Raw genomic sequence first — 13,606 nt, forward strand, 5'->3', positions numbered from 1 at the left:
CCCCTGAAGGTTCCTAATAGCTTCTATTGAAACCTTTTGTATTAAGGCACTTTTAACCTCAGAATCATCCACTTTTAGAGATGAAAATTTCCTTTTTCTGTTTTCTCTCTAGCCTGAGCATTTTTGGGAAAATCCTACATTTCTTCCTCCCTTAAAGAAAATTTCTTGTATACTTGAACATCCTCACAGCTGGGTAGACCTGTGCTCTCTCTGCAGTGTCTGATTGTATAGCTGATGAGTTTGCATTTTACTTGGTTTGAATTTGGGTTAAACTAGAAAGTACTAGATGACTGAAAATTGAGGAGTGCACACGCGCAGAACTTGCATCATGTTCAGTGCAAGTCTGTGGAACTGAGAGACTCTGGTTTGAGTCACTGGAACAAAAACTGCACTGCAAATGAGACGCGCGCCTGGGAATTCTTATTTCTAGAGATTTGTACACATCACTAGGTGATCTGTATCTGTACAGCAGTTAAGTATTGACTCTCAAAACCCCAGGAAATTCCCAGAACCTGACCACTTACTTCTTACCCTTGTTCTCTTCTCCTTTTTTTTTAATTAGTGGAAATAATTTTTTTCAGGCTTTTTTTTTTTCCCCCCCATCTCTTGTTAAAACTTGTTCTGGTAAAAGTGTTCTTCCCCCTCAGTCTCTTTTTTCCTTCCTTCACCAGCCATAACCTGCTAATGTTTCTTTAAAAGTGGTTCATGGTGGTATGGTTTATCCTCTTGTGATAGCTACTTCATGGCATTTTCTCTCTCTTGAACCATGAATAATTTCTTTGAGGCCAAATCAAGAAATACTTGTCTCCCATGGCTCATAGGTTCTTTCAGTTGCTTTTCCTAAATAGGTAGGCATGTTTATATGTCTTAACATTAGCTGAAAATACGCTCATGAATCAAAGCAGCATGTCCTCTAAGGTCAAAGGTTGGTTGTTACTAATTTTTTAACCTTTGTTTGGCTTTTGTTATGGAAATATCAAAATATAGGGAGCTCCTGCATATGTTTTGTTGGTATTTTTCTGCTTTAAAAGTAAAATATATTCTTTGAAAGCAATTGCAGTATTGTCATAATTTGGCACATTCAGTCGTTCACATGCTTTAGAGGAAAAAGGTATCGTTTGTTACTAGTCACTCCCAAATGTACAATTTCACCCTCACTTTGCTTAAGTTTACAAAATCCGGTTATTCGACTCCTATGACTAGTTTTGTAAACTGTTTTCTGCATATATTGCTCCAGACTGTGTAAGAATAGTGATGTATTTTTTACATTTTTACTAGTGTATTAAAGTTTTGGTGTTTCGATAATAATGGCAAATACATGTTGTTATCCATCCATCAATTACAGTTTACTGTAATTTACAAGCTGTATTGTAAATAGTAATACAGCTTACAAGGAAGAAGGAAAAGTGCCCTTAAATTGTTTCTTCTCAGACATGTGAGAAATAAAAATGCTGATGCATATCACAACTTTCAGATTTAATTATTAATAGACGGCACAATAATTGGAGGCCAAGATACTGGAATTAGCAAATGAAAATATGGAACTCTTCAATATTAAAAACTTGTCAGTATTAAAACCAAGGATGTGTCAAAAATCTGATCATGTGGAAACTGAGTGCATGAGAGCAAGAGTCAGCTCACCAAATAAATGACAAAATTTTGCTGAATTGGTAGAATAATTTTAAATTTAATTGACTTATCACAATTCCTGTGAACAAAGATAAATTACGTACCACACTGCCTTTTTATTTTTTTAGTACTTTGGTGTAAATACTTGGTCAGCTGTTAGTAGGATATAAATACGGAATATAAAGCTATCTTGAAAATTATTCAGAATTCATAAATGAAGGGATAGGAAATGCAAAACTTAAGTATGCAAAATATGGTGAAAACTTTTTTTTTTCCCCCATATGTAACGTGTTTTTCTTGTACATGCAGCCTACACAGAAGTCTATCTTACCTCTTTATGTAACATAACTAAAACTTTAGAGATATGACAATTCTGAATTGTATTTATTTTCTCTTGTATCTCTAAGTACAGAGCAATCCTTAGCAAGTTTTATTAATGAAATGTACAGCTTATTCTATCCAGTAGAAGTGTACCTATTTACAAAATATGCAATCAATGCATGTGTTATCTTTTTAAAAAAAATCATTAATTGCATTTTTTCTTTGTGTTACTTAATAACTCTCATAAACATTTTTCCCTTTACAGTCTCATAGATAGCAGGTGCAAAATGTCTCATATAATCTTAAGTAATGGAGATAGCTAAGGTTGCATATAAATACACGGAGATATATATATGTATATAAAAATATTTTCTTCCACTTAAAATGGATCATTTGCCAGTATAAACAGTTTAGCGTATGTTAATGATTTAGACAAGAGTTTAATATTAAACTCTGTTTTCTCAGTAGTGCCCTCCTTGTCTTGTTTTGGCTGGTGAACTTTGTGTTGGAGGTTAGCATTTGTTGCTGAAGCGCGTAAGACCACCCCCCTCATGAGAACTGTTGTTTTTTAAAGTAATCTAGAACAGACTTGTTGAATTTATAATTCTACTGAAAAGGTTATGAAACAGTCTAAATTGGCTCTGACTGCAAACTTTGACCTGTTTGGCTGAATTGTGGGAACTGTGCCAAAACTTGATATAAAGCAGTTCTGGGAAGCTCTTTAAGATTAAATTCCAGGCCTGCATGACTGATGTGCTAATGATATGCTTGTGATATTAGGCAAGTGTTACTTCAGTACAGTTTTACGCTCACACAGATCATTCACCTAAAAGTAAAAATTATCTCCAGCATGATTTAAGTAATTTGTTGCATCACAATTTGATTTTAAAAGGCCCAGTTAAAATTTGGCATCTTGATATTCCTTTCTCTACACCTCTCTGCAGTGAGCTACCCTGGCTCCTCAAAAGCTTTTTGTTATGCTTTTTCTTTGGGGAAGAAAAGGTAGGAAAGAGAAAATGTTCTAACCACAGAGTATCTTGGTATGGTTTCCATGAAGCTTTTCAGCCAGCAATCGCTGAATCGGTTTGTATTCAGCACTCTTACAACACATGGCAGGCTTAGGCAAATTTTGAGATGGAAAGTTTGTTTAATGATACATTTCTTCACTCCTTTAATAATAATAATAGACATTTGGTGTGGGAGTGCTCACATTTCAGTTGAGAATCATCTCTCCAGCCTCTGCAGCTGAGCACCAGCAAATGTGGTATATTTTCTTCATTTATGTCACAAGAACTTTATTCACTCAACACAGAAAACATTACCTTTATTTTTTCTTGTTTATTTTGTTCTTTCTGATGCTTTGCAAAAATGCACTTTTTTCAAATTAACTAGTTTCTAGATTTGAGGAAAACAGTATAATAAACTTGGTTTGACTGAGTTGAGTGTTGCCAATGTCCTGATATACATTACTAGGGGTGCTCATCTGTTGCTCTGTGGCCAGACAACTATATGTTCCATAAAACGCTATTCATGTGCAGGTTAAAGGCATTTTTATTAGAATTCATTTTTACTGATACTTCTTTTGAATATTTGTCCAAATATTGTAGGTGTGTCACTTCTTTCATGGAAAAGGGTAACTGGAATGGTTTTTGAATGCCTCTCTGTATTACCTTAAGAAGTTTAACTGCCAGTATTATTTTCTTAAACTAATACTAAAGTGGACGAGTATTTGTGCATTAAGTCAGGCTTCTATATGAATGCCCATCAGAAAGTTGGCTAGATGGTTGCTAACATATACCTTATACGGAATTCTCTGCATCTCCAGTTACTTTATTTACTTCTTTTTGCAACAATTAGTACAGGAAGTACCCTCTCAAGTATGTCAGTAGAGTGTATTTGCACTTGCTCTGTGACAATTTTGCAATTCTCTGGTGGTGTAACTTTTGGTAAACGGAGTAAGGAATCACTATTAACAGGATTCCTGCTAAAGGTGCCCTGTTAGCTACCGGTGGCTGCATGGTCATTGATTTTGCAAGCTGAACTGGATGAAATAGCGGAGATGGGACTTCAAAGCAGCTGGCTCTTAAGTGAGAAAATGATGGCAAAGGTTCTTGCTAGGAACATGAGTGACAGCCGGGAAAGAAGAGGACACTGCTGTGGGTTGCAGCTGGGGGGAGCATATCTACCAAATAGAAACCTTGGACATCAAGTGTTTGAAGGTGAGAGGCCTTTTTCACCCTGGTCTAGGGCCTCTCTTGGAGGACAGCATGGAGATTAAATGAAAAGATGGATAGAGTCTTTATTTTTCTAAAAATAATTTTCCTCATATTCTTTGCTATGCTTCTGCTGTTAAGAGTTAAGATTGTTGCATTACATAAAATCTGTTAATCTGCTGATTGCTGCTCACAGCTCGTGAGGGAAGGACTTGGAGGTTTTGTTTCCAACTGGATCCACTGAGTAGTCACAGTGGATGTTAAGTGTGTCTTAGTTCAAGGACCTGGCTTGAAGAGAGGAAGAATCTGAGAATTTTCTCCCATAAAAGGTGAAAGCAATAGGTCTAATATTGAGGGAAATGCATTTTAAAAGCCAGTTAGGATGTAGATGTGTTGTTATTCCTACAACTCCAGCAGCTGCAAAGCATACTGATATTCTGCATCATGACAGAGAGAAGAATTTCTGAGTATCTCAACAAATAGTTCATGAAATTCATCTATCGTACTATCAGTTGATTCAGCATGCTGCTTGTAACTCATGCAGTTTAGGATATATCCCAAAGCACTTTCTCATACTGAATGTTATTCCCTAGAAAGAAGGAAGACTGTTTAATACCTGCTCTCCTTATATTGAAAATAATTTTGGAATGAATACTTACATGAGTTTAAAATGAAAGATGGCCTTTGGCTGTAGTTAGAACTCAGTTGCTTGAATTCTGTTCCAGACCTGAAGTAGTTGTGTGTCAGGTTTTTTTTTTTTTTCCAGATATATTGTTAATCTGATAAAGTACACTACATCTCTGTACAAATCTCTCATCACCTGAATGTAACAGTTAGAACCAGAGATAAGGAGCTGGTAAAACCAATGTTACTTTTGTTATTTGATTTGCCTTTGTTGATATAATGTAAAACTGGCTATCTCTACGTTTCCTGGTTCAGGTGCTAAAGCATTTCACAATTTGTAAAACAAATGTACCAGAAACTATAATGTTGTTCTGTGTCTAGGAAACCTATTAAAGGGTCACTGTCTAGGTTTGTTTTCTTTGGGATTTAGCTTTTTCTTCAAATCAGGCAGGTCTGAGCAATGGAAATTATGCTTGTTGCTGGACATAGGATTAAGTGACAATCATTAACCTACTTGGAAAGCGTGTGCTTGCAATCTAGCCCTCTGCTAAAATTGTGTAGCAGAAAATCTGTGTCGTTTGTTTTTTTACAAGTATAAACAACTGCACAGGTATAAACAACTGTGCCTTATTTTTTTTGCTTTAATGTTATGCATGGGAAATTCTAAGAAGTAATTTGATTGTGTCTTTCCTGTCTTTTAGAGTATGTATAGAGATTTTTTTTCTATTTACTCTATGGGAGTATTCGTGTTCTAATTTCCTGTGGCTGAAAATTAAGAGGGAATAGGCTGATGTGTTGTACTTGATTCAGAGACTCAAAGATTATAAAGCAATGAACTGTTGGGATTATTTTGTCTGACTAAATGAGTAACATAGACTAAAAGAAGTAGCAGAATATATGGCTGATTTTAAACTAAGTGATGTTGACTGTAATATTACCTTTGGACGAGTTACCCTTTTTAGCCTAAGTTTTCCTTATCATCATCTGTTACTATACCTCTAGCTGGTATTTCTGAGGCCACAGCATTGTGTGCTGTGACTAAGTTTCTTCAGAATTACTGCTTCGCAAGATAGCCCTCCCATACTGTAAGGCCAGTTGTTGTTGGGATCTGGTAGCCTTCAATTTGACTGTATTGAACCACACATTGCAAGTTTGCATCCCGGTAACTGGGGTTACTCAGTGTCAGGGACCTGTGTTGTCTCTGTCTGTTACTCTCATTGTATTTGTGTCAACCTAATTACCAGCAATTTTTTTTTTTTTTAATGTTTGCTTGAAGAGTATTGATAAAGAAGTTTAATCACACAGGGCTGGTAATTACCATGTCTTAATTCTATTAACATGGTAAGAGTGTAACTTACAAGTTACACTTATAATTTCTTTAATAAAAGTTTATACTTAGTTTGAATACTGATTTTTTTTTTCTTTTTTTAATACTACCTTCTTTTAAATATTTATTATTCAGTTCTGTATCATCCATGCCATTGTCTTGTCTTCCCAGCAGGTAATTCAACAAGCTGTTTTAAAAATCTTGACTAAAATCTGTCAAGTCTTGTTGATCTAAAATATCCATATTCAGTCACTACTGTTTAGCTGTGTTGGGCTAAAAGGACTTTCATCGTGAAATGTGAATATCTCACTTGTTATTCTCAGAAGTATTAAATAGAAATATTTGGCCATCTTTTCTGGTTTTTTTCTACATTATTATTTATGGCTTTTTCACTTCCACCTAACAACAAACCAATTCTGTTGTTGCGATTTTTATGTGCTTCTAGCTGATTTGACTTTTGATTTTTGTCAAACTGGCCTTTTCTAGTACCAGATAAACAAAATTTGGGTTTAATTTAATAAATGCAATTTAGTTTTTATGAAATCAAGAGAAGACCACACCTACTTAAGCAACATCTGCACTTCAGTTCTGATGCCCCTTTATTAATTGAGAAGAGGGATTAGAAAAATTTTCCTTTCCATAGATGAAACAGTTAACCTTTTTCCAACTTAGTTTTTAAAAGCATGTGGGTGCTTTAGAGCTATCACTTAGTGATGCATCTCCAAAGTCTCAGAACGTGAAGTCCCCTGTAGTGCAATCTTGTCACCCTACCTATGGGTGTTGAGGGAAAAAGTCCAGTGACTGGGTGGCTTGTAGCAGGCACTAGCAGGCCTGTGATTTATTTGTCAGAACAAGGTAAACTTGGGTTTGTTTTTTTTTTTCAGGAGTTGTACACACCCAATGATTTATACAGCTGCAATTTCCACTGTATCTTCCATTTTTCTTTACCCCAGATTGCCAGCAATTTTCCATCTGTCTCAGTTTACAACAGCTTGATTTCATCCACATTCTGACTTCTGCAAAAGGTGTAGGTTCCAATTCAGCAAAATACGTAACTTGATGGGTACCTGTATGCACGCTTTGAAAGTTAGGAGGAATATAGCCATACCAGTGTGTAGGCTGTGTTTGAGCTTTAGACCTCTGTTACTTGACAGATGTAGAGCACAACATAATTCAGTAGTCAACCACCTGTAATTCCTCCCATTCACTTATTACTTGCACATTATAAAAGAAAAAAAAAAAAAACAAAACCTGTATGTAATTGTATGTAGTATTTTTTAGAATGGCAAGCGTGATTAGGTATCTTTACTTGCAACTTCCAAAGCTGAATGTGGGCTTTCTCAATAATCATACAATATAAATTAAAAGGATAGTAAGTTTTATTCTACTGCCAGTGGACTTCAGGGGTTTTTAGGGAATGTTCTAGATATCCTTTTAAAATAATGCTTAGGAAAAAAAATATTGCTACATCTTCCACTCGAATTTAAAATGAATTTACAATTGCAACTCTGTGTGGCCTATTACAGGACTTTTTGACTATCTGGTAGGAAGAAGAGCATTAAGGTTTTAATTTCAAAGCAAACCCTCAGATAAATTCCTGACTGATTAATCAGTTAATGTCTTTTTAGAACATGTTTTTCCTCTGCGGTGCCTTTGAGGGATATTTTAATGAAAACTGTCTGGCTTGAAAGTTGTTAGCTGCAGTGATAGCTTAAAAAAAACCTGAAAGGCATAATTTATCTTTCAGTTAATCTACCTAGTGTAAAATATCATTTAACCTAGTTGAAAAGTGAGTGAACAGGAGCTCTTTAGGATTCTTGACTAAAGTTCTGAGCAGCTGAAAAATGAAGGTATTCAGCAGGTTGAAAAATCATTTGGAATTTAGGGTGAGTATCTCATCATTATGAGATGTTGGTATTTTACAGAAGTGCAGTTGCTTTTATAATTTTCCCTTGCTTTGCGGTTTAGAAATTTTGGGGTTGAGGAGTGGTGTTTAGCTTTATGGTAAATGTTGAAGGTACAATTGTTCAAGTAATTTTAAGCTGTTTAGACACTACAGACACACTCAGACTAATTTCAGATTTGGAGACACTTTTTTTTTTTTAGAACTACGTGGAAAGTAGATAAATTCTGAATTATGGACATTTTTTGAGTATCTGTTTTTACTTGAGAGCATCCTGTTTATTGGAAGATGCAGTGCAGAGGTGGGAGGTAGTATGTCTTTCAGATAAAATACTATAACCATGAATCATCATTATTCATGTCACAAATATATCCAATTGAAAGAAAAAAATTACTCGATGAATAACGATGAAGAATCAGACCAAATTGCTACAAAGCACCTGAAACTGAAGTTTACTTAACTGCTTAAATGGTTAAAATTTAACTAGGGCAGAAAAAAAGAGAGCCCTTTTGTTTGAAATAGCTTTCTGTGTTTTCTTTAATGTGTAATGTGCATTTAGGGTTCCTGTGTCTTTCCTTCCTTTCTCCGAAGGGAGCTTTAGGTCTAGAGCAGGCTTATATCTGAGGTACCATAGTTTGATGTCTGAAATCAGATGGGATAAGAGTAAGTGTAAATGCTGTCATACCATAAAAAAGAGTTGTTATCAGGTTATGGGAGGTAGTTGTATGAAAACAAAAATGTTCTTTATTAACAGGAGTGACAAACTGAAAGTGAGCCTTAAAATAAAGAGAAGGAGAAGAAAAAAAAGGAATAAAATAATGAGGTTTGGATTTATTTCAATTATTTCAGTAATACTCATTCTGTTGTTAAAGTATTATAAAGGAGGTGGACAACAAATTTGGGGGTTATCTCTAAAGTTAAGGAAAAAGTCTGACACTAGAACAGAAGTCTTTCATTAGGTTGACTTTATAAGCATTTTTAAAAAAGAATTTTCTCTTACACAAAATAGCACATCATCACATAAATTTCCAGTGAGCCTTTCCAAGATCACTCAACTTTTTTCTTTCTTTTTTGTAGTTGCATTAAAATCTAATGCTACAAGACCAGAAAGGAATGGTATTCAGGAAAACTGTAGAACAGCAAAACGTGGAGAAGGGATGCAGATCCTCGAAGGAGAACTGTTACTGCAGGTATGTTTTGCAGTGGATATATTATACAAAGATTTACATTTAAAAAAAAAGTGACGTTTTCTTACTATCAAATTCTTTCCTTCTTTTCTTTAGGTTCATATATACAGCTCTTGCACTTTTCTCTGGTGGTAGTAATGACTTTGAAGAGCAGGTGTTAGACTACTGGGTCCTCTTAACTCTTTCCGAGTAATTTCTTAGAGTTGTTTTTTCCCATCTCTTCGCATCTATTGTTAATAAAGTTATATTAATATAAAGAAACAATCTTCATAAAGGTCAGATAGGTTAGTCTACTACTGTAGTTTATCTACTGTAAATTTGGTGACTAATTGTCCAAAAAACAATTTCTCTTTAATAGACCTTCGGCTTGCTGGAATGTCTTGCTTTCTCAGTGGTTTGAAAGAACCTAGACTTCATAGTATAGGTTCAGGATAAATTTCAAAATACTTCCAATAACTTTTAGCAATATGAACTACTGGAAATTATTAGTGAAAAATAGGGCTTTTTAAAATAATATAGTCTGTTTTAATGTCCTAAAGTGTCAAAGCATATGAAATATAATGATGTAATAACTAGGTCCAGATTAAACTCAAGAAATGACTAATATAGGTATTCCAATGTTCTAATTAGTTTCACCAAATAGATTTTACTGTGACCTGCAGCTCCATTTGAAATATGTTGATAATCTATCTTGTACACAGGTTTCCCACTGATGTATCAGAAGTGGCAAATCATTATGTCAGTCAAAGCCAATGGTTTGCTTAGAACAAAATTAATTTAACTGTTCAAAGGGTAGAAATGATAACAGGTTCTAAGAATCCCACAAAACAATTACTGTAAACTAATGGTAGTGGAAAATTGTTTCCTAACCAACTAAAAAACTAGGACATGTATGTAATTTCCTAACTTTATTAAAATATGACAAAGAACTGTTAACAGAGTTACTGCAAGTGAACAGCTTTCTCTTAAATGGAAATTATCTAAAAAGGTACAGTATATGGTTTATATTGGAGGCATCTATTTGACGTGAAATTTAGTTATTTTTTACTTCTAAATGGAAGTTATATGATGAAACTACTATAGCAAACTGCCAGAATTTCTGGCTTACAGACAACATCTGATTTTTGCAGTAACAATACTGTTTCAAAATGAGCTGCATACCAGAGCCACTGTAAAATGTGACTGAACTCCAGGTAGAGGAGCCATTTGCCTTTGTCACAGACTGGACAGAAAAGAATGTTTCTATGGCTTTGTAAGAAACGGAGCAGAATAACTGATTTTAACATGTGGGCCAGAATTAGACACTATGCAGCTTGCAGAAGTTTTATATCAACCACTTGAGGTGAAATGCCCTGCTGAATAGGTTAGCAGGGGACACAAGCACCCTGCCATTGTGGCATCCTGCTTCCTTGGAATTAGTATGAACTTCATCAAAACCAAGGATTTTATGTAACTACTCAAGATTTCTTGGGTTGGCTACACTATTTAATTTCCCATTATTACTATTTTTTAACTTTTTTTTTTTAGCTCATACTGTTTCAGGTAAAGTTCACTAAACTTATATAAGGAGGTTTTATAGAGCTCACAACTGCTTATGAGAATAGATTAAGAAATGTCTGTACATTAAATAAGTGGCTCATAGCATTTTAAGACCAGTCATTTAATCAGATCTTTAACCTTGACTTAATTAGACTGTATTAGTAAAAGAACAAGAAATAGTAAAACCATTGCAAAGTAAACTTTGCAAAATATGGAAAAGCAGCTATGGTGGTTAACATAGTGTGGGGCTATAGGAGTTAATGTTTGTGGAAGAATGATACTATTTCATAAGAAAAATGTAGTATGTTGTTGTTAAAGAAAGATATAGGATATCCTTCGCTTACTTTACATTTTTCTGTTAGTTGCAATGATTTTGCATAATAAAGAGGTTTAAAAAATGTGTTTTGAGTATGCTGGCCAAATTTGACTTTGAACGCAGCTGAGGAAATTAAGTGGCACAATACACTTAATCCAGTCCCTGGAGACAGCCTTTTGTTAAATCTTGACTGAAATCCATAGAAGTACATCGGCACCTTTCAGATGAGCTGCCAAGTCACAAATGTACTGTCTGCTATCACAACAATTGCCATGAACTGTATTGATTGGGAGTTCAGATAAATGCCCTTTGCGTGACTTTGAGTAAGGAGCCGCTTAGTCTGCTGCTTCATGAAGGGGGAAATCTCTTCAAAAACATTGTTTACTTGCAACAGTCCGCTTGTGCAGAGGTTTTCTATTTTAAGTAAGCTATGAAATGGTTTTTTGGACTATATAGGGGATCTTGATCACTTGATTTCCTGTCCACTTAGGCCTGTCTGTGCTATGAATAGAACAGATTTTGGGAATGGGTTTGTGACATGGCTCCCGTGTGTGCTGTGGGCAGCTAGGTGTATCGAAGGCTTGAGCCACGTGAGCATTGTGAACTATGGTTGGTATTAGATAAACCTCTAGTTGTTCATACTGCTGTCCCTCATCTCCTACAATCAAGAGTAAATAAAAGTCATAAACAGGCTTTGGCTTCTCCCCTGAATTTTCCAAAAGGACTTTTCTTTTTTTCTTCATTAGATACAGTTTTCTTCATTGTGCCTTGTATACTGCAGAGATGCAATGAAAAATCCCTCTGTTTATGCTGTTAGATAATGATATGTTTTTTGCATGCTTCACATTTTATTGGGAGACTAGGGTATAGGTAGGCTTACAGCCACAATAATTATCTAGAATTTTGTCTCTGAAGCTGACAGACTGGTGTGTTTCCTCCCCAGGCACTAAACGGTTTTGTATTAGTTGTTACGGCTGATGCTCTGGTTTTTTACGTCTCTTCTACTATCCAAGACTACTTGGGGTTCCAACAAGTAAGTTTATTTTTTCTTTTATTTTTTTGCAGACATTTTGTTTAATTTCAGAGGGCATCAGTGTTCATATTTAGGATCTGATAGTTTGTGTAATAAAAATCTCAGTTAGGTACTTTGGGTTGGATTACTTTGAAACTGTATTACTTTTCTATCAGCTTACATAGCTGAAATGGGACTTCAGGCCAAGCACAACAGGAATATAATTTCCAAAGTTGAGTTAGGCAAGATAGGAAATTTTCACACTTAGTTAGTCTTTACTGGAACAACTGTTTGAAATTTATACTGTGGTATTACCCAGTTTATGATGCTGAGTGAGACATAATTCAATGGGAAGGTAATTATTTTAATAGAAACCTTTCATACAAAATTAACTCCATATGCCTTGAGGTTTTAAGCATCAACTGAGCGATTTTAGCATTTTTAGAATTTTAGTGTTCTCTCACTCGTATTTACTTTACTTATTTACTTATTTCTTTCAAAACAAGCATTTGTTATTTACAATTTATGGTGCAGATCATGTATGGCTAACTTCTTCGGACTTGCAAGCCAGGTACCAAAGTAGTAAAGACCAAGACCCAGTGGGCACGTGTTACCTTCCTTAGAGAACTCTGGGGATTAGTTTATTTAAGATGATAGAAGCTTAATTACAGTTATCAATTCATATCTTTGGGTACTGGACGATGATAGATTCAGTTGCTGTCTAAAAATAGGGAGAAACTCTGCTTGGTCTGCAATTTTAGCTAACTGATTGGGGAACACTTGTGTAAAAGAAAATATTCCAACCAAAAAATTGTTATTCCTGGGGTTACAGATTCTTTTGGTGTTGGGGAATGAAGAGAAAAGCTTGGAAAACAAATTGGGTATAAAATCTGTATAGTAATGCCGATAAATCAAGTGCATGAAGTGAAGTCTTAAACTTACAAAAATCAGCATTTCTGGCAATTTATTCTGGAAAATACTGATTCTTTTATGAAATTCATCAAAGCAAAATTTGCGCTAGGCTTCTGCTTTTGCCAGCTCATCTTAATTTCTTTACATCTATGTTTTATTTTAAATATTTTCTGTTTATATAATGGTTGGGGTTTTGATCCATGCAGAAAACAGGCAATTTAACTCCTCTCAGTTAACCAAGGCTTTTCTTGAATATTTTGGGTGGGTTTTTTCCCCTTAATTTCTTTCAGTGACTGATCCTGTCTGTTGTAGTTGTGCCATTTAGCTCACATTCCTAATGATGCAATTGGTGGTGATATGAGAGCTTAATAATTACAGATTTTAATGCATCCTTAAGGATTGACAAAGCTTTTGGGCAAACAAAACCGTGATCTACTCAGTTTTGGAAGTTGTTTGGTTCAGGGTCTTTGGCTTCTTTTGTATTCCTGTAGCACCTAGAATGGGTCAGGTCCAAGTAACAGCTGGCAAGTACTTTATTTACCAGTATGTAAAATTAATTTATTTAAACAAAATCTAAGTATAACAGTTCCAGGCTTGCTTAGATAAAAGCAGGTAAAGAAATA

The 13,606-nt window shown here is 35.0% G+C and overlaps 1 protein-coding gene across 1 annotated transcript in view; it reads left to right on the top strand.

Annotated features, from left to right (window-relative positions):
• Nucleotides 1-13,606, top strand: part of AHR (aryl hydrocarbon receptor) — a 64,084-nt gene that overhangs the window by 33,589 nt on the left and 16,889 nt on the right. The window contains exons 3-4 of the mRNA XM_075706529.1: nucleotides 9,095-9,207; nucleotides 12,003-12,092. Of these exons, the coding sequence (XP_075562644.1) occupies nucleotides 9,095-9,207; nucleotides 12,003-12,092 (203 nt within the window). The remainder of the gene's footprint in view (nucleotides 1-9,094; nucleotides 9,208-12,002; nucleotides 12,093-13,606) is intronic.

The sequence above is a fragment of the Pelecanus crispus genome, chromosome 2 (assembly GCF_030463565.1).
Source record: "Pelecanus crispus isolate bPelCri1 chromosome 2, bPelCri1.pri, whole genome shotgun sequence".
In the NCBI taxonomy this organism is placed as follows: Eukaryota; Metazoa; Chordata; class Aves; order Pelecaniformes; family Pelecanidae; genus Pelecanus; species Pelecanus crispus.